General features: G+C 37.4%; 1 protein-coding gene across 8 annotated transcripts in view; it reads right to left on the minus strand.

The window, feature by feature from the left end:
• SLC25A14 (solute carrier family 25 member 14) overlaps window positions 1–18,579 on the minus strand; it is a 57,303-nt gene extending 38,724 nt beyond the window's left edge. For 6 of the 8 annotated variants that reach the window (XR_014307217.1, XR_014307218.1, XM_082717718.1 and 3 more), the window contains exons 1-7: window positions 18,451–18,579; window positions 18,201–18,354; window positions 12,810–12,903; window positions 11,366–11,513; window positions 8,374–8,468; window positions 6,621–6,706; window positions 3,331–3,426 (exon numbers count right to left, since the gene is read on the minus strand). Coding sequence is in view for 5 of the 8 variants with exons in the window: in XM_082717718.1 (XP_082573844.1) it covers window positions 3,331–3,426; window positions 6,621–6,706; window positions 8,374–8,468; window positions 11,366–11,513; window positions 12,810–12,903; window positions 18,201–18,332 (651 nt within the window). In the remaining 3 variants the exon portion in view is untranslated. Of the gene's footprint in view, window positions 1–3,330; window positions 3,427–6,620; window positions 6,707–8,373; window positions 8,469–11,365; window positions 11,514–12,809; window positions 12,904–17,823; window positions 18,071–18,200; window positions 18,355–18,450 lie in introns of those variants that run through there. The other 2 variants (XR_014307219.1, XM_082717720.1) reach the window with 1 other exon arrangement.
• Window positions 18,580–19,049: the final 470 nt, after the last annotated feature.

The raw sequence follows: 19,049 nt of genomic DNA on the forward strand, positions 1-19,049 counted from the left end.
ATTAAAAAAAATAAGACCAGGGGCGCCTGGGTGGCTCAGTGGGTTAAGCCGCTGCCTTCGGCTCAGGTCACGATCTCAGGGTCCTGGGATCGAGTCCCGCATCGGGCTCTCTGCTCAGCAGGGAGCCTGCTTCCCTCTCTTTCTCTCTGCCTGCCCCTCCATCTACTTGTGATTTCTCTCTGTCAAATAAATAAATAAAATCTTAAAAAAAAATAAGACCATGAACCAAAAGTCAGGGGCAAGAGGAGAGCTTCTAAGTTTAATTTACAGAATTTTATGATGTACAGAAAAGACACACCAGGATGAGAGCAAAGGTATAATGCAACCAGGGAGAAGGGAAGGCAAAGGGGTACTTCCTTACAAGTCTTTCACTCACTAGCAGAATACCCCTATCACAAGTCATATTACAACACAGGGCTCCTAGAACACTAAAAGTCAACATTTTTGAAGAATATTAATGACACAAGAAAATGCTGATAACATTAAAGAAGGCAAGACATATAGTATTATTCTCACTTTGAGGGAAAGGATATATGCAAAACACCAAATTTTTATAAAGGATTCGAAGGAAATACACAAAAATATTTTTCTTTATCTGGAATTAGGGTAACAGATAAGTTAATATTTGTTTTTAGGCCTTTCTTATAGTATTCACAATGAATGCTTTATTTTTATAACTGTTTAAATGTTATTTAAAATAGAAAATAACACACCACAGAGACAACTGCTTTCTTGGATACCTGTTATATTAAAGTGCTCAATCATCTATAAATTGCCAAACTCAATTTACAAAATGGAAGTGATAGAGTGATATAGCTATGCTATTACCAGGAGACGTCTGACTCTGCTGATCAGGCTGGCTGGCCCAACAGTGTCTCTCTCTCTGACCCTTCCACCTGTTCAACTGTGTCAGAAGATGATCTTCACAGAAGACAACCTTGCTGAATAGTTAAGGCCCCAAACAGGAGCCCATGGGCCAAATTCAGGCCACAGACATGTTGTGTGTGGCCTACATAGTACTTCGAGAAGACTGAATTAGCTGTCAACGTATTAAAAAAGGATACTTCACATAGGAATGAAGATTTCCAGCTTCTCTTAAAAGCCCAGAAAATGTGGCCACACAGGATTCCCATCATGCGTGACAGCTATGAACAGGGTAGGGGATCTCCAGCTCACCAGAGTTACCATCGCTCTCTACAATCTCTCCAACTCTGATACAAGTGCCAGTTACACCTCATTACTGCATTTGGGCTGTTATTTCTTTTTTTTATGTTATGTTAGTCATCATACAGTACATCATTAGTTTTTGATTCACTGTGCCCAGTGCCCCATGCAACATGCGCCCTCCTTAATACCCATCACTGGGCTCACCCATCCCACCAGCCCCCTCTCCTCTGAAACCTTGTTTGTTTTCTGTAGTTCATAGTCTCTCATGGTTTGTCTTCCCCTCTGATTCCCTCCCTTCATTTTTCACTTCCTTCTTCTAATGTCCTCCATGCTCTTATCTTCCACATATAAGTGAAACCATATGATAACTATCTTTCTCTGCTTAACTTATTTCACTCAGCATAATCTCCTCCAGTTCCATCCATGTCAATGCAAATGGTGGGTATTCATCCTTCCTGATGACTGAATAATATTCCATTGTATATATGGACCACATCTTCTTTATCCATTCGTCTGCGGCTGACCAACAATGTAAATGTACTTAACACTGCTGAGCAGTATACTTAAAAATGGTTAAGATGGTAAGTTTTATGTTACATGTATTTTACCACAATTAAAAATTTTAATTAAAAACAAAGTAGCTATATTGCCCTGACAAAATCTCCCTGTTGTATTTATTGCTGTTTGTCTTTCCCTTAGCATTAGTTTATGAAAAATTTCTAGTTAGGTCCATTTTCTGGTTTTTTAAATTAGACTAATCAAAAACGTGCACCCTGTTATCAAAAAGAAACCTCACAGATCATTAATGGATGCTAAGAGCATTAGGTGAAACGTTATTAAATAATAGGATATATGCATGTTGCTAGAATGTCATACAAATTATCCACTAAATTACAAAAAGGAAAAACTTATCTTTTATTATGGTAAGATCTGGTGGACATTATCTTACCAAGTAATCAAATTCAGCATCATTAATTGTGGGACAACCTAACACGGGCTTCTTTCTGTGATGAAATATGAAACATAGAGTGTCACCTATGAAGTTTTCTTAGCAAAATGTTTAACATGAATCTAATCAAGCCAACAGACCTAACTTCCAGTTTGCAGGAAATACAGGGGAAATATTCTGTAAAGAAACTTGGCCTGGTATCATCAATAAGGGAAATGTGAATATAAACTGGGTGTTCGGTATTAGGGACTTGTTAATTTTCTTAGGTGTGATAATGATATAGTTATTATGTATTACTATGCAGGAAAATGTCCTCATTCTTAGGAGATGCATAATGAACTATTTAGTAGAGTACCATGATGTGGGAAACTTCCTTTCAAATAGTTTAGCAAATTCCCCGCCAAAACACACAAATATGTGTGTTTACTGTGTATACACATACACACAGATAAAGAAAATACAGTCAGACTGTAACAGTCATTCAATCTGGGTATGTTCTGTTCTTTCAATTCTTCTATATCTGAAAATTTTTATAGGAAGTTGAGGGAAAATATAAAGGAAGAAAAAAAAAACAAAGCTTTCTTCTTTAATAGCCTATTAATGGATTTCCCATTCTACTTCCCTCTGCATATTCTACTAGGACTCTTACTTAGTATTACAATGCTAGGTGATTAAAATAAGATAAAAAGTTATAGGAACAACAATAAAAAAAGGAGTAGAGATAAAAGACTGGAAGATAATATGACAAAATGTTAACAGTAATTACTCTAGCTAGTAAGACTACTCGATTTTTTTTCTCTTTTATAGACCTGAAAGTTTTACAGTGCAATTTTTATTTTATAAGGTTAAAAAAAGTTGTTTTGGGTAAGCAGAGACTATCATAAACATATACTGCTGTGTTAGTACAAAACTAGCAAAATATATATTTAAGAACTAAATTCACTGTGAATTTGAAAAAACCAAAGGACTACCTCAAATAATATAATAACCTTTTCTCACACAACCCCCAAACACTAAGCAAAAATAAAGACAACTGGTAAGGTAAGTTTTGGTCCTTTCATTGGTGATGTGATTCATTGGTGATATCTTCTGGGTTACCATGAATCTTAAACAGTGTAAGATGACAATTCATAATTTTATTGCTTTATATAAGAAGTATTCTTTGCAAAGTATAGAAAATGAGCATAAAACAATACCAGGAAAAGAGTACTCACCCTCCACAGACCCCTGGTACCTTCTTGTTGGTATATATCGATGAAGCTGCCAATCATGCTGCCTTGGAACAAGCTCCCCTGAGCTTGCATTCGAATCTAAAATAAGAAGATTCTTATTCTCTGTTTTAACAGAGACCAAAATGAGATGTTACACACATTTAAAATAAAGAAAACAGAATTTGGGAATTATCAGAAATATTATCCTGCTATTATGATGAAACTAATAACAAACTACATATTTTAAAAATGTAATTTGTGTCAAAATATAATTTATAAAAATTATTTTCATCAGCCTCACATTCCTTATACTAAGTCCATCAATTCTGGAGTTGAAAGAAAATTTGCGGGAAAGAAAGAACAAGTACTCCAATGTGGGCAGAAAATAATTCATTTAAAATGATAACAGTTTATGGGGCACCTGGGTGGCTCAGTGGGTTAAAGCCTCTGCCTTTGGCTCAGGTCATGATCCCAGGGTCCTGAGATAAAGCCCCAACAGGGATCCTATTTCTCCTTCTCCCTATGCTGTTCCCCTGCTTGGGCTCTCTCTCTCTCAAATAAATAAATAAAATCTTTTAAAAAAATAAAATCTTTTAAAAATATGACATAAACTTAAAAATATGCACAGCAAAGAGACTGGATGAACATATACACACCCAAATGCAGACAGTGGTTTAAGTCTGAGTAACAAGACAAGTGGACATATTTTTTGTGTTTTTCTCCTGCCTTCCACTTATTTCTACATTGAACACACATTATGTAATTATTAATAGCAAAAAAGCTTTAAGATATAATTTCATGCTTACAAGACTTTAAATTGAATTCTATTTGTAAAAGCCATGATCACTGTATTCTGCAAAGTAGCCTTTGAGAGGTGCAAGAAAATAAAGCTAACATTAAAAATCCCTGAAAGATTTACTTACAATTTCCAACAGACTGCACACATAAAATCATAGTAGTAAGTCAGTAAATACTAGTGGCCCTAATGTGGGCCTGATTTTCATGATGTGCAACTCTAGGTTTTAAAAAATGTCTTTGGGAAATCATGAAACAGCATGTTTTTATGTGGAAAGTCAATTGCTACTAAGAGTTTTGAAATAAAAACCTAAATTCAATTAAAATGGAAACTACAAATATCCTAAAAGGAGACTTCGTGAAGGAGGTGATTCCTGAGCAGGACCTGGACTATGGTAAGGTATGGCACCTTCCTCTGGCACAAAATGTAGGAGGGGCACTCAAAAAACCTCAGTAATCTGGACAAATAATAATACAATATTTCAAAACATGAAAATTTATGCACAAAACCCACAATGAACCAAATATTAAACTGTAGTTAACTAAAGATAGGATCCAAAAGGGTGAGATTCAGGTGAGGTGAGATGAATTATACCAAATATTGGTATTTTATTCATCATGAGAAGTTTGCATTCACTTTAGTTTTTGAAAAATATTGCATAAAATGTTATTTCTCTTGATTACTGAGTTTTTTGTGTCCCCTTCCATTTTGTATCCCAGGGGAATACCTCACTTGTCTCATCCTAGTCCGGTCCCTGTTCCTGAGCAGACTTGAAGGATAAATTCACAAAGGGGAAAAAGACATTACAGTCAGAAAGAGAGATACATAAACAAAGGCAAGGAAGTGACACATAATATATCAGAGAAAGAGTTGCCCAAGGATATGTGAGAGGACTGAACAGCTCAGCTGTGATTATAGGTCCTATACTGGTACTGTCACCATCTAAGTTTGTGATTCTCTCCATCCCCAGCACCCTCAGCCCTATCAAGATAGAAGAAAGGAAAAGGGAGATTATAGCATTGGTCAATGGTAATAATCATACCAGGCAAGTCAGAGGGACAGGAAATTAAAGCAAATCATTTAGGTGATTAAATCAAGGATCCAGATAGATAAGAAAAGAAGCTTTAGGGAGTTCAGTATTATTGTTCTTGAAAAGGTCAAGTGTAATTATATTGCAAATGTTGTGCACTTTTAGGATACAATCAGTTCTCTTCATAAATACTTGCTCTGTACATCTAAAGTGATATAAAAATTCTGTAGCTACATTACTCTCAGTTTAACCCAGAAAGATCATTCCATATCTTTTCCCCATCAACCATCACTGGTTTCTTTCATGTGTGCTGTGTTTCAAGTCACTCTCTCGGTTCTTAAAATTCTCTGAATTGCAATAGATCTCTCTTTCACTAACCTAGTCACCTATGGTTTCGAATAAATACAGCACATGTCCTCTTTTCTCACATGCCCGCTAAAATAAATGTCAGAAACTTAGGATCCTCTCAGACATTATAATCATATATTTAGTACTTTTAATTAATCATAAATTTAAGTAAGTTATTAACTATGTAGAAAATGTGTACCATGAGATAAAATGAGTACTAATATTATTAAATGTTTCATCTTGTGTTTTGATAAAATCTGAAAGGAGGTCACATACTGCATGGAGCATTGGGTGTTATATGTAAACAACGAATCTTGGAACACTACATCAAAAACTAATGATGGACTATATGGTGACTAACATAACAACAACAACATCATCATCATAAAAGAAAAAATCTGAAAGAAATTGAATTATATTTTTAAAAATCAATACCATTAACCTATGCTATTCTAGTTCTGAATTCAAAATAATCCCAGCACAGACCAAAATATACCATTTTAAAGCCAAATCTCACCCTTAATGGAAATATAGGTAAGACAAGAAAAGACAGATGCATTACAGACTAAGGTACCTCAATTAGCCATTAAAGGAGGCTCCTCCAATTTGATTTATCCCTTTGTCTGGTACCCTAGATTATACCACAGCTCAATATACCATACTAAGATTTGAAATGGGTGGAGAATTTGCCTTTCTTTTGTAAAGTGGAGAAAGAACTATTAAAAACAAAAATTTTCATATCAATTTTAGAAGAAGAAAATGGAAGTAAGGGATCTGGAAACTGATTGCCTTAAAATTGCATCGCCCTTGGAAACAATCTTATAAGGGTTTACATACTCTAAAGACCAATGGATTAATGCATATCATAAAGAATTGACTACTATTTACTGAGCACCTACTATCTACCAAGTATGATAGGCAGTTCACATATATTATCTCTAATCCTAAACAACCTTATGCAGTAATTACTTACAAATGAGGAAACCAAGGCTTAAAGCAGTTATTTGCCCAAGGTTTTACAGCAGTGACAGAGTGGAGCCCTAAACCCAAATCTGACTCAAAGTTCATGCTCTTTCCATAACACTTGGTATACATCTAATGCTACCAGCCCTTTCTTACCTTTAGTACATCAGTGGGATTGGCTATAGTGGAAGATATCACTCCTGACACTACCCCACAGATCATATTAATTAGAAGAGTTTCATCTGTAAAAAGGAAAAAAAGTTTGTACCAAGTACCAGTTTTGAAGAACAGAGTACTCATCTATCAGACGAAAGGAATCCCAAGCAGATAAATGACTGTAAGAAATGAACTGCAAAGCTTACGAAACTAAAGAAACTCAAATATTTCTAGATCCCAGAGTGCCTGGGTAGCTCAGTCAGTTAAGCATCTGCCTTCAGCTCAGGTCATGATCCCAGGGTCTGAGGCTCAAGCCCCACATCAGGCTCTCTGCTCAGTAGGGAGCCTGCTTCTCCCTCCCTTGCTCCCCCTGCTTGTGTTCTCTGCGAAATAAATAAATAAAATCTTTAAAAAATTCTAGATCCCAAATCAGTACTGAAACATAAATCATTATTTTTTTTAAAAAAGTGTTTCTAAAAGACACTGGAACATGTCCTATTATTCTATACACAGCAACTGCCAGTAACCCACATAAATTCAGAATGTAGTATTTCTTCTTCAATCATTTCAAATACCTAAAGAAAATTCTTTTGTCTTTTTCTGGAGACTCATCAACTCTAAAGACTTAGGAACCAAATGTTAAAAAAATAAAAACTTACATGTTAACAGAAAAAAAATACCTAAATATTAATTTTGACTGGCTTTGATATCTACTAGCTTCTATTTATTTAAAGAAGATTCTGTAGACATATATGAAAAAGTCATTTGAAACTAAATCTGCTCAGCCAAAAGGGGAAAAAAAAGAAACCACAGAGCATAATGTTCTAAAATGAAAATTCTATCTTCACCATGCCTCCTTACCATGAAGAGCCTACAAATAGAAACTAGGTAAACCCAAGTGAAGCATCTGTGAAAGGAAATTATTTTAGGAAGCGAACCCTTCAGAATCCTCAAAGAGGCTCCAGAAAAAGTCAATTTAGGACAATAAAGTAATTCAAAGGACATTACTAATCAAAAATCTCTCCAGCTATCCTCAACTATGCAAAAGCCTAGGCCTGTGAGAAAATACCATTCAGCATGGTATCAAGCTGGAAAAGCTGCAGCAGCCCATTTAGAGACATGATAATGCTGAATGTGGGTAAGGTGGCCACAGGTACAACAGAATCTAGAATAATCTAAAATTCCTCCATCTAATAAAAGCTTATCAAAATGGGCAGCTAGAGAATGGCTTATAGCTAAAGTTCTTTTGTTGATGAGGACAGCATTAATTTTCTGGACAAACTTACCCATGTTCCCTCTGTGATGAGCAGAAGCCTTTTTTTTTTCTTTGATACGTAAAGGGAAAAACTTAAAGAGAAGGTTTCTCGGGACGCCTGGGTGGCTCAGTTGGTTAAGCAGCTGCCTTCGGCTCAGGTCATGATCCCAGCGTCCTGGGATCGAGTCCCACATTGGGCTCCTTGCTCAGCAGGGAGCCTGCTTCTCCCTCTGCCTCTGCCTGCCACTCTGTCTGCCTGTGCTCACTCTCTCTCCCTCTGATAAATAAATAAAATCTTTAAAAAAAAAAAAAAAGAGAAGGTTTCTCTAACCCATATATCACCTCTGCAAGGATTAATCCCAAATCAATTAGAGCTTGCTTTGTCCTTACAATAACTGTCACCCACTCTCAGGCATCCCATGACGCATGCTTCTCAGTAAGCATGATTTCAATAATTCCTCTGAGTATTACCCCACAAGAGAATGAGTCTATACTGACCTTCTAAACGTTCTACAAATAATCTCTTCAAGCTTTGGTAAATGCCAATTTTAATGGTGCCATATGATGCCTGTCTTAGTAAGGCAGGGGCAATTCTGCCAAAAAAGAAAGTAAGAAAAAATCAATTATACTCAACATGTACATACGTAGATTATACATAACTAGATAGTTTACTCATTTCCATTACTCACCTCATTCCACCCAACTACATCAGAATATGCATTTTTTTCAAGCACCCATGGAACATTCACCGAGAGAGCACATTTGGATTATAAAACAAACCTCAACAAATTTAAAAGAAGTGAAGTCAAATAGAGTGTGTTCTCTGACCGTAACAGAATTAAGCTAGAAATCAATAAGGAAAATGCTCAAACCAACACATTTCTAAACAATCCATGGTTCATAAGAACTCTCAAAGGAAATTTTAAAACATAGAACTAAACAAAAATGAAAATTCAACCTATTAAAATATGTAAGATACAGCCAAAGCAGTGCTGAGAGGGAAATTTATGGCACAAAATGCTTACATTAGAAACGAGGAAAAGTCTTGGGCAACCTCTGGGGTCCCTCCCCTCTTTAGATTTGTGCCATCATTTTATTATCACTCAATAAACTTTGCTGCCCACCAAAGAAAAAGAAGAAGAAAAGAATAGATAGAGAAAGAGAGAGAGAGAGAAAGAAAGAAAGAGTCTCAAATCAATAATCTAAGTCCCTAACTCAAGAAATTAGAAAAAGAAGAGCAAAGTAAACCCAAACCAAGCAGAACGGGAGGAAATAATAAAGAGCATAAATTAATAAAATTAAAAACAGAAAAAGAGAGAAATATCAATAAAACAAAAAGCTCTTTTGAAAAAATCAATATCGGGAATGAAATGGACAGTACTATAAATTCTGCAGCCATTAAAAGGATAATAAGGTAATGATATAAACGACTTTATGCTCATGAATTCCAACAACTCGGAAGAAATAGACTAATTCCTCAAAAACTACAAACTACCAAAACTCAAAATGAAATAGATAAAAATACGGGAATCATCAACAAAGATGAAATAGATAAACTGAATAGTCTCATATCCATTAAAACATTTTAATTCATAATTCATAAGTTCCCAAAAAGGAAATCTCCAGGCCCAGATTATTTCACTGAGGAATTCTACCAAGCATTTAAAAAATCAACACCAGGGGCTCCTGGGTGGCTCAGTCGTTAAGTGTCTGCCTTTGACTCAGGGTCCTGGGATCAAGCCCTGCATCAGGCTCCCTGCTCAGTGGGATGCCTGCTTCTCCCTCTCTCTCTCCCCCTGCTTGTATTCCCTCTCTTGCTATCTCTCTATAAAATAAATAAATAAAACCTTTTTAAAAAAATCAACACCAGTCTTACACAATCTTTCCAGAAAAAAAAGAGAATGTTTCCCAATTCATTTTTTTAAAATTTCTTTTCAGCGTAACAGTATTCATTGTTCCCAATTCATTTTATGAGGTGTTACCCCGATACCAAAACCAGACAAAAAATACAAAAACAGAAAAACTGTCAGTATCTCTCAGATATTTGGATGCAAAAATCCTTAACAAAATATTAGCAAACCAAATCTAGCAGTGTAGAAATAGAAGTATACACCATTATTCACCTCATGGAGATTTTTTTAAATTTATTTTTTGGGGGGTTATATGGTACCATTTATTTTTATTAAATTCTTTTTTAATTTAAATTCAATTAATTAACACACAGTATATTAGTTGTTTCAGAGGTATAGTTCAGTGATTCATCAGTGTTATATAATAACCAGTCCTCAATACGTCACGTGCCCTCTTTAATGTTCATCATCCAGGTACTCTATCCCCTCCCCAACCCCCTCACAGAGGTTTTATAAAAGATTTTTTTTATTTGACAGAGATCACAAGTAGGCAGAGAGGCAGGTGGGGGCGGGGGAACAGGCTCCCACCAAGCAGAGAGCCCCAATGTGGGCCTCGATCCTAGGACCCTGAGATCATGACCTGAGCTGAAGGGAGAGGCTTTCACCCACTGAGCTACCTAGGCGCCCATGGAGGTTTTTTTTTTTTTAAAAATCAGCCTTACTTCCTCACAGTTGTAGATACATCTTTAATCTATCAAGGAGGTACCAGAGCCAAGATTTCACCCTATTTAAGTTCTGCTTATAAACTGAAGACATTCTCACTCATACCTCCTTTGAGATTCTTCCAAATTGCAGAACTACACTTTGGTAGTTATAAATAGAAAGACGACAGCAGCTTGGATGGTTCTGATTTTTAAAATGATGACTAAATATGCATATTTCTGACATTATTGCTTGCTATTAGGAAAAAATAATCTTGTGATCATCCATGCTGATTAAAGAACAAGGTGAAACAGTTGATCCATGATTCACTAGCTTCAGGATGTATTACTTGATTTTTTTCCCTAAGAAAATTCTCTTTTAAAACTAAGTCTAACACAGGTTAATAATAAAATTGATGTCCATTCTCTGAGCAATAAACTAGTAACGTGAATGCAGGAGTGACCTAGGAAATTCAGCAGATAAAAGAGAAAACCACAAACCTACAGCTAATTAAAAGTTGACAGATAGATGGGTCTCCCTCTCTCTCATTCTGCATTTCATGTTTAACCTGCCAGAATAGTATTCATTTACAGAGGAAAATTTTTAAAGAACTGAGTATTTGGCAACTCCGGAAGAATATTACAGAAATATATACAGTGACCTGGAGCTGCTATTCACAGTGGCTATCGATGACTCTCAGGAAAACAGGAGAAAGCCAATGCTGCAATGAGATATCCATTTTAAAACATATCACTTAAAGCCAGATGAACACAAAATCCAAAGCTCAAGACCTATAAGCAAGTGAAATATAAACTGGCATGTCAATATTGAATTACAAAGTGGTATGGTGAATATGAAGGGCACACACTATCAGACAGCTGAAATAAATGGCTTCTTAAAAAGTATTTCCCTTCATGAAGGAAAGAATCCACTCTCACCCAGAATACAGAGCCAATACACCTTCTTCTTTATAGATGCGGAACAAGGCATGAAACATTCCCCGGTATTTTATCTCTTTAAAGCGAACATCAATGCTTTGGCCTTGAACTTGAAGTCGTGTTTTGGTCAGGTCCACAGGGAACGTTCCTATAAAGGAACACACTGATTTATAAGGTTTTCCAAAGACTCACAGTTAAAATTTTGGCCGAATTTAAATCAATGACAATTTTAAAACATAAGACAAAGTCCTCCTTATAACACAATGGGTGTATCTCTGCTAGGAGTACCACTGTCAGAAGAGCTGTATGTGGTAAAGTGAAATACACCGTACTGTATCTAGGCAGTAGGACTGACCCACAGTATAACTGAAACTATGATATGATAAATTGCTTTAAGATGATCCCAATATACTATAAATACAAAATAATTTAAATGATGTTTTATTCTGTAACATACAATTTGGCATTTGTCTCTTCCTCTGCCCACCATCTCATCTCTCTACTTCTCCTTCATAAAACCTCCCCAAATTTTCACAACGAAGGTAAGAAAAAATGGGACTGCTGTTCCAGGCACCCTTATATACTATTAGAAAGTTTTGTGGTTTTTTTCTTCTTTTTTTTTTGTTTACAAGAAACAAATAGTTCCTTAGTATTATGAAAGATAAGGCAAAGTCCTATTTGGTCTACTCATCTTGGTTCCAGGTAAGTTGGGACTAATCCAGCACAGTGCTTAGGAAATTTCTTTAACCAACTTCTTTTAGTAAATCAACATACAGAAGTGGTGATTATGTTGACAAAATATGTTCCAGGGAATATTTCGAAGTCTAGAACTAACAAGGTGATTATGTAGCTCTGGTCACTGATGAACTTGATATTGCACCAACACAGTATTTGTCAAGGAAGTCAACAAAGATTAATGGATTAGAGTGACTTAAGAATAGTTTAAGAGAGAGAAAATTTATAAAATGAGAAAACACAATCTATAGATATTTCAAAATTAAAATCAAATAGCAAAGAATCTAGTTTGATTTTATTAGTCAATTTTCTTCCAAAATCTAACAGAGGTTTGAAAAAAGAACTTTGAATACTAAGAAAGTTAGAAACAACTTAGCATTAAGGAAAAACCATTAGTACAAAAATATAGCAGAAACCCCTGTATTAACTAACTCCCTTTATCTTTTCATATTACTTAAGTCTAGAGAAAATAAACAAATCATTAAATTATCAAAAGAGCTTCTTAAGTTCAACTTTTCTTAATTTCATTCACCATACCATTTGTAGTACTTTCTCAGAAAATATTACTTGATGGCTTAAAGATGATAGTTTTTAAAACAAATATAATAAGCTTCTTTTCACTTTCTCTCTAGTTTTCACCAAAAATAACTGTCACCATAAGCTACCATCTATACCATAGAAGCAGATTTGTCAGTTTTCACATTCTTACCAAACTCAGCAACAATAGAGGCAAGGCCGCCATATACAAAGGGTTTCCAATTCAGACCAGACATCTCATGGCTTACAGTGGTACTTTTCTGGTGCTAAAAATAAACACAGATCAGAACAGGGCACAAGAGTGAGGAGCATTTGTTAGTGTCTGATCACATTATTTATACCAGCAAAATTGACAAATAAAACAGATGTAGAGGAAAAACCCTACCAAGTGGAATGAAACAAAATGAGGAATCCTGTTTTATGTGCTGGATGATCACGAATGTGTTCTTTACTGCCACTCTGTATGGGTAGGCGTGCAATTCCCACAAAGATCAACTTGCGCCCTTCATTCTCTCCAGTTTCTTTAATTTTATCCATGTCCCCACCCAAAGAAGAGTTTTCAGTCCATCCAGCGCAACCAAGTTAAACATTCAACTAGAGAATTACAAGTGAAGGAACCTGGTGTTCAAACTATATAGGCTAAGGCATCTCATAAAAGCAGTTCATGGTATTCTGTTACCTTGAATAGGTGCAAAGCAAAGGCTGACACCACTCCCCTCTCACGTTCTTAGCCCTCTCATCTCTCCACTAAACGTCAGGGTTTTAGTTCATCTAACTACTTCTAGCTATACACAATTTCTCCCCTCAAAGCCCAAGCTGACTAAGTACTTTTTCATCTTCCTTCTGGTTCCCAGAAGAATGAAAACAGTATGAATATCTCTCTTCTCTCTGATATTTAACATACACCCATCTAGTAAATTTCTTTTTCCCTGGCCTTTTAAAGCACATACATTCAAATACTGTTTTTCTTTGATGTTCAAACTCCTTAATAATGTATTTCTACTCCCAGCTCCCTTTCGTTCTTCCCCATCCCACCCCCATTACACCTGTCATCTTCAATCTTTCCATTTTTGTTTTTCCTGCCACTCTCTGCTATTTCTCTCTTGGATCTTTTTTTCCATAGCTCTGCCCTTTAGATCAGTGGTTTTCAAATTTAAGGTGCACCAAGATGATCTAGAAGGTGAATTAAAACATAGAGTGTTGGGCCTCACCCTCAGATTTTCTGATTAGTGCCCTGAGTTTGGTCTGAGAATATGCAAATTTCCAAATAATGCTGGTGCTTCCACACTTTAAGATCTACTACTGTTCCATGCATCACCTACTAAATCCTGGTCGAGCTGGAAGTAATCTCTATTAAGATGGACTCTGAGATTTCTTTTAAATTATTCCTTTCCCAGAACTTCATAGTATGTATGCTACTGAATTTCAAATACATCCTCAAGTGCTTTATGGTCAGGAATAAAGACTCAGAAGTCAGACTTCCTAGGTTCAAATCCTGACACTACTACTTACTAGCTCTGTGACCAAGTCACTTAACTACTCCATGCCTGTGTTTTCTGAACCATAAAATGGGGATGATAATAAACACTATCTTATAGGGTTGCTGTGAAAATTAAGTGATACATGTAAAATAACTAGAATAGTACCTGGCACCCAATGCAAATATTATTTTTTTAAGTTTATTTCTTTTCTTTTTTTTTTTTTTTAGCAATCTCTACACCCAACATGGGTTTGAACTCACAATTCCAAGATCAAGGGTCGCATGTTTTCCAACTGAGCCAGCCAGGCACCCTCTAGTTCAACTATTAGCTATTATCATTACTATTTGAAAAGTACTCAAATTTATATTTTAACAGATATTACTTGCTGCCCACCCCCGCCCCCTGCCCAATCTGAGGTCAGCACCATTGAGTCACAGTCTCTTTATAGGAAAGACAGGGTTTGCTTTATTTCCACAAAAGGAAAGCTCTGTAAATAAGCACACATGAACAACTTCCCAAAGAAGACAGTAAACACGCAGACAAATATTTTAGTAAGAGACCACAAAAATAATTATGGACACTTCCTTTAAGCATAGTGTGATCAGCCAGTCCATCTGATATACAGAGTCTGGAATGGATAGCTTTTTTGGAGGAAAGTTGTTGAAAGAAATTCTAAAAAGCAAAGTAGGACTAGGCACTTCAAATACCAGCTGCAGTCTGAATGAGTCTTAAGTACTAAATATTATTTCATTAACATTTTTAGTTATGAGCACATTTTATTACAATTGATAGTAAAACGTGACACACATGGTGAGAGGGTAAGCACGGAAAAGCAAGGACCAGGGCATATTCCCTCTTAGTCAATGGAGAGGGCATTCCCCCAACCCGGCAATTTAGAGATTTACCAAAATAGTCAAGCATTTCAAATGGCCGCTATGCTTCTCTCTGAAAGCTTTCATTTTACAATTTCTTTCCACTCATCTCATTACAGAGAAAGCCTCTATCAGAACTTTACTACCTGCTATCCAGACTTTCATTAAGGAGAATGTTCTCAGGGTTCAGGGAAAAACAATAAATCAGTTAAAGGCAGGGGCAGAGCCATAATAGGGAACAGAATTTTATATCAGTCAGCCCAGTGGTTCCTTAATGAAGTTTTCACAATTGAAGTGAAATGAATAAAATAAGAGAACATAGTGCTTTTTTCTTCAGCCGAATGTGTTTAATTTAAAGGACTATATATTAGGAAATCATGTTCTTCCTCCTGGGGATTTTTTTAAAATCACCTTTCCTGTATGAAATGCAGTTGGTAGTTGATTTTTTAGTATTCTTCTTAGCAAAATAAGACTACCTACCTTAATTTGTGCCTCCTCCCCCACACTTTCACTTAAATATTATTGGTCCATGAAATCCAAAAGTCTAGAGACCACTGGCCAAATTCAACACTGCTACCACTCCCCCATCTGTCAGTAAAATACCTTTTCCTCCATGTTAGGAAAGAATCTTGTTACGAAAAAGTCCTTTATAGCTTTAATTAGGTCTGTTTTAGACATTCTTTCCTCATACTGAGCCAAAAGTCTGCTTTCCTCTAGTTTTCACCCATTTGGGGAGGTAATATTAAACTATTCTTTTTCCCTATTGGGGTTCTTCAAGTATTTAAAGACAGCAAGACAGCTATCATGTTCTCCTACATCTTATCTTTCTCAGTGTAAACATCCACATAATTCACTATATTGTATGTCATGTACTACAGCTGAAAATTGCAGTCACTTCTGCGGAGGCCATATCACACTACTGAAATCGTTAAAATGTCAGCTAAAACCTCTAAGTCTTTTACATAAGGTCATATACATGCATGCATGTCATGTTATATCTATTCCACAGTTGTACAATGTTTTTTGAACCTTCATTTTCTCCCTTCTATATTTTAATTTCAGGCACACAGGATGAGGTTTCTCTTCTAGTTGCCCCATGTTATTTTCTCTCTTAACTAGGTAAGATCCCTAAAGGCAAACACCATGTCTCAGAGTACTTTTCATAAGTCTTGCACAGAATTGGGTAAATACTTGGTTGATTCTAGTGAAATGTCCTTTATCTATGTAGGCAGTGTGTATGTAAAAGATTATGTGACAAATGAGAAAGTTAACTTGCTAGACCTGAGCAATGCTACATACTTTGTACACAACATCTTGTTTTTATTCATCCTCAGAGATTCTCTAATTCTCTTCCCTTGCCTTTTTGTAGAGAATTACTTGTACGAAAGACGCCAGGCATGCTAAAAATGATTTTTACTTCCGGGGGCTATCCCCAGATATGGGTAAAAGGAAAGAAGTCACATCTGTCTTAAAACAGAAATATACTACTTTAAATATTCATCACATAAAGCAGCCAATGAAAAATGTCTTTAAAATGCAAACATGTGTTCTGAAGTCTAAGGAAAATCTGATGGCTTAGAGTGAGAAGAATGTCTTAGAACACAAGTTACATAGCACTATGCTATTCCAAATATCTGATTAGATAAATCTGGGTACTTTTCTCACCTTCTCTTTTAAAAAAGAGTGGGCATTTCAGATTCTCAGGCTTGGGAGGTAATAATGGAGAAAAAAGCAAATATTTATCGAAGGCATACTAAATGCCCAAACCTGCAACATGCTATGGGCATAAACGTCATGTTAAAAAAATAAACATATGTTCTAACATGGGACAGTATCTATCATTCAATCTATCTTTCCTGGATAATCAAGGACACTGGGGTGAGGATAAAGTTGTACGAAATATAGTACTTGCCTTTCAAGAGCTTATAGTCTGGCAGAAGAAATCAAAGTAGTTCATTGGAGAAAAAATAAGTACTAAATTATATAGTACAAACTACAAGAGCAGGAATATGGAAAAGGAGACAATCAGCATGCACCTGAATAATATGAAAGGCTTCTGGAGGTGAGGATTAAAATGGGCCTTCCCAGAGTGCAGGTAGAATCAGGTATAGGTGTAGGTAAGGGAGGGTGGAGGAGGAAAACAGGATGAACAGAGACACAAATATGGAAAAACCACAGCATTTTGAGGAAGACATCAGTATAGTTTGCTCTGAGAAGGAAGAGGGGAACCTAATGGGAACAGAGCATTCCCTTAATAGATTGAAACAATTGTCAGACAAGAAGTACGGTAAGGGAAAGGTTACAACTGAAAACATTAAAACCAAAATGGTGAGGGGGGTACTATAAATTTTTGAACAGGGATGGGACATGAGGATATCCACATTTTAGTTAGGCTACTAGGGCTGCAGCAAGCAGTGGATTACAAATGAGAGAGGCAAGGAAACTTGCTTAGGATGGTATGAAGTAAAGCAGACAAAGTAAAAGCAGACAACATGTTTGTTGGCAATAAGGTTAGAGATAAACTTCTAAAATGAAAACACAAAGGAACTTGATGATGTAGAGAATGAAGACAAGAGTTCAAAATAACTCCAAGCATACTTAGCCTGGAAAAACCAAGAAAACACCAACAGAGAATTACAAACGTCCCTGCCGTTACCTTGTCTGAGAATCTAATTCATGCTGATAATGGCTGTCATCCCCATTAGTTAGCTGAACTGCATTTTAATAGATGCCTTCAGTGCCTTAACCTCAAGGAGTGGCAGGGGGTAGAAACTGAAGGGGAGCATCTTTTAACAGCATCCCTCACACTAACACAATGGAGGTGTTTGCTTACTCCGCTTATAATCACGGCCGCCGTTGCAAACTTCACCCTTAGAAAAATTAGGATTATTCCAGGAAAGATACCCATTCACCCTCTGGGTAGCAGGATCTTGCCAGTTCCTCGGCTGTCAGAGCGAGTTCGTGGAGAGAGGGGAGGCGCCTGAAGAAGGCGGCCTCCCAAGGGGGTCGAGGAAGCAGGGTTCAATCGAAGAAGTAAAACCACCGATGCCAGAAGAGTGAAAGACAGGGAAGGGACTCAGCTGAGGGGAGAGAGAGATCAAAGGACCGTTAAGCCCCTCCCAGGCCGGGAACCAGGCCAGCCCGGCCCCGCGCGGCCTGGCGCGGCCCAGCCCCGCTCCCCTGCCTGGAAGTCCAGGAGCTCCCCCTCACCTGCTCGGGCTCATCGGACGACTGGGAAGCCGAGGCTCCCACAGTCGGAAACGCCACCGCAATGCCAACCCGGAAGCATTGAGACCAACGGAAGTAACCAAGTCGTCGCCCCGGCAACGGTGGCACAGGCATTCCAACACCACCTCCTCAAAGCCTAAAAAAGAAGGCGCAAAATGAGAGGTGGGAACGACAAGGGGTCTTAATGGGGAAGTCGAGCCGGCTTCGGATGCAAAGACACAGAAACGGCCACCTTTTGGGAGGTGTAGGGATAGAGAGCTAAAGCGTGAGAATTTGGCAGGTTCTGCAGCTCACATACTCGCCAGTCGGGGGCAGAGATGTCGCCTGGTTACCTTGTCACCACCCACCACGTGCGTAAGAGGGCTAGGAAAGGGGCGGGGCTTAAGAAGCTAGCCGCCAGCCAACCTCAGAATGACGCGAAGGGCGGGGCATACGTAGTGAATGGGTGGAGCGGGACGCCTGCGCGCAAAGTACGAAAAAGGAGGGAAAGTGAGGGGGCGGGGCAGAGGACTTAAAAGTAGGAAAACGAGGGAAAGGAGTGAATGGTATTTAATGAGGTGCTCGAAGGCGGAAAGAAAATGAAGATCAAGTAAACCGTGGCAGCGAATGGGCGCCAGGTATTTGGGGCTGAGGAATCAGACTCGGGCCCTGTACTCAAAGCACACGGGGGAAGAAAAAACAGGTTGGAAACGAAGACCGTAAAAACTTAGAGATCACGAATCTAAAGAGTAGAAAAGCTAACGGGGGAGTCCAAATAAATCCATACCTCACAATCAGCCAGAAAATGACGGGCAAGCCCGACGTCCACTTTCTGGCTCCAGCACCTGGGGA

This window comes from Mustela nivalis (genome assembly GCF_964662115.1).
Source record: "Mustela nivalis genome assembly, chromosome: X".
Classification (NCBI taxonomy): domain Eukaryota; kingdom Metazoa; phylum Chordata; class Mammalia; order Carnivora; family Mustelidae; genus Mustela; species Mustela nivalis.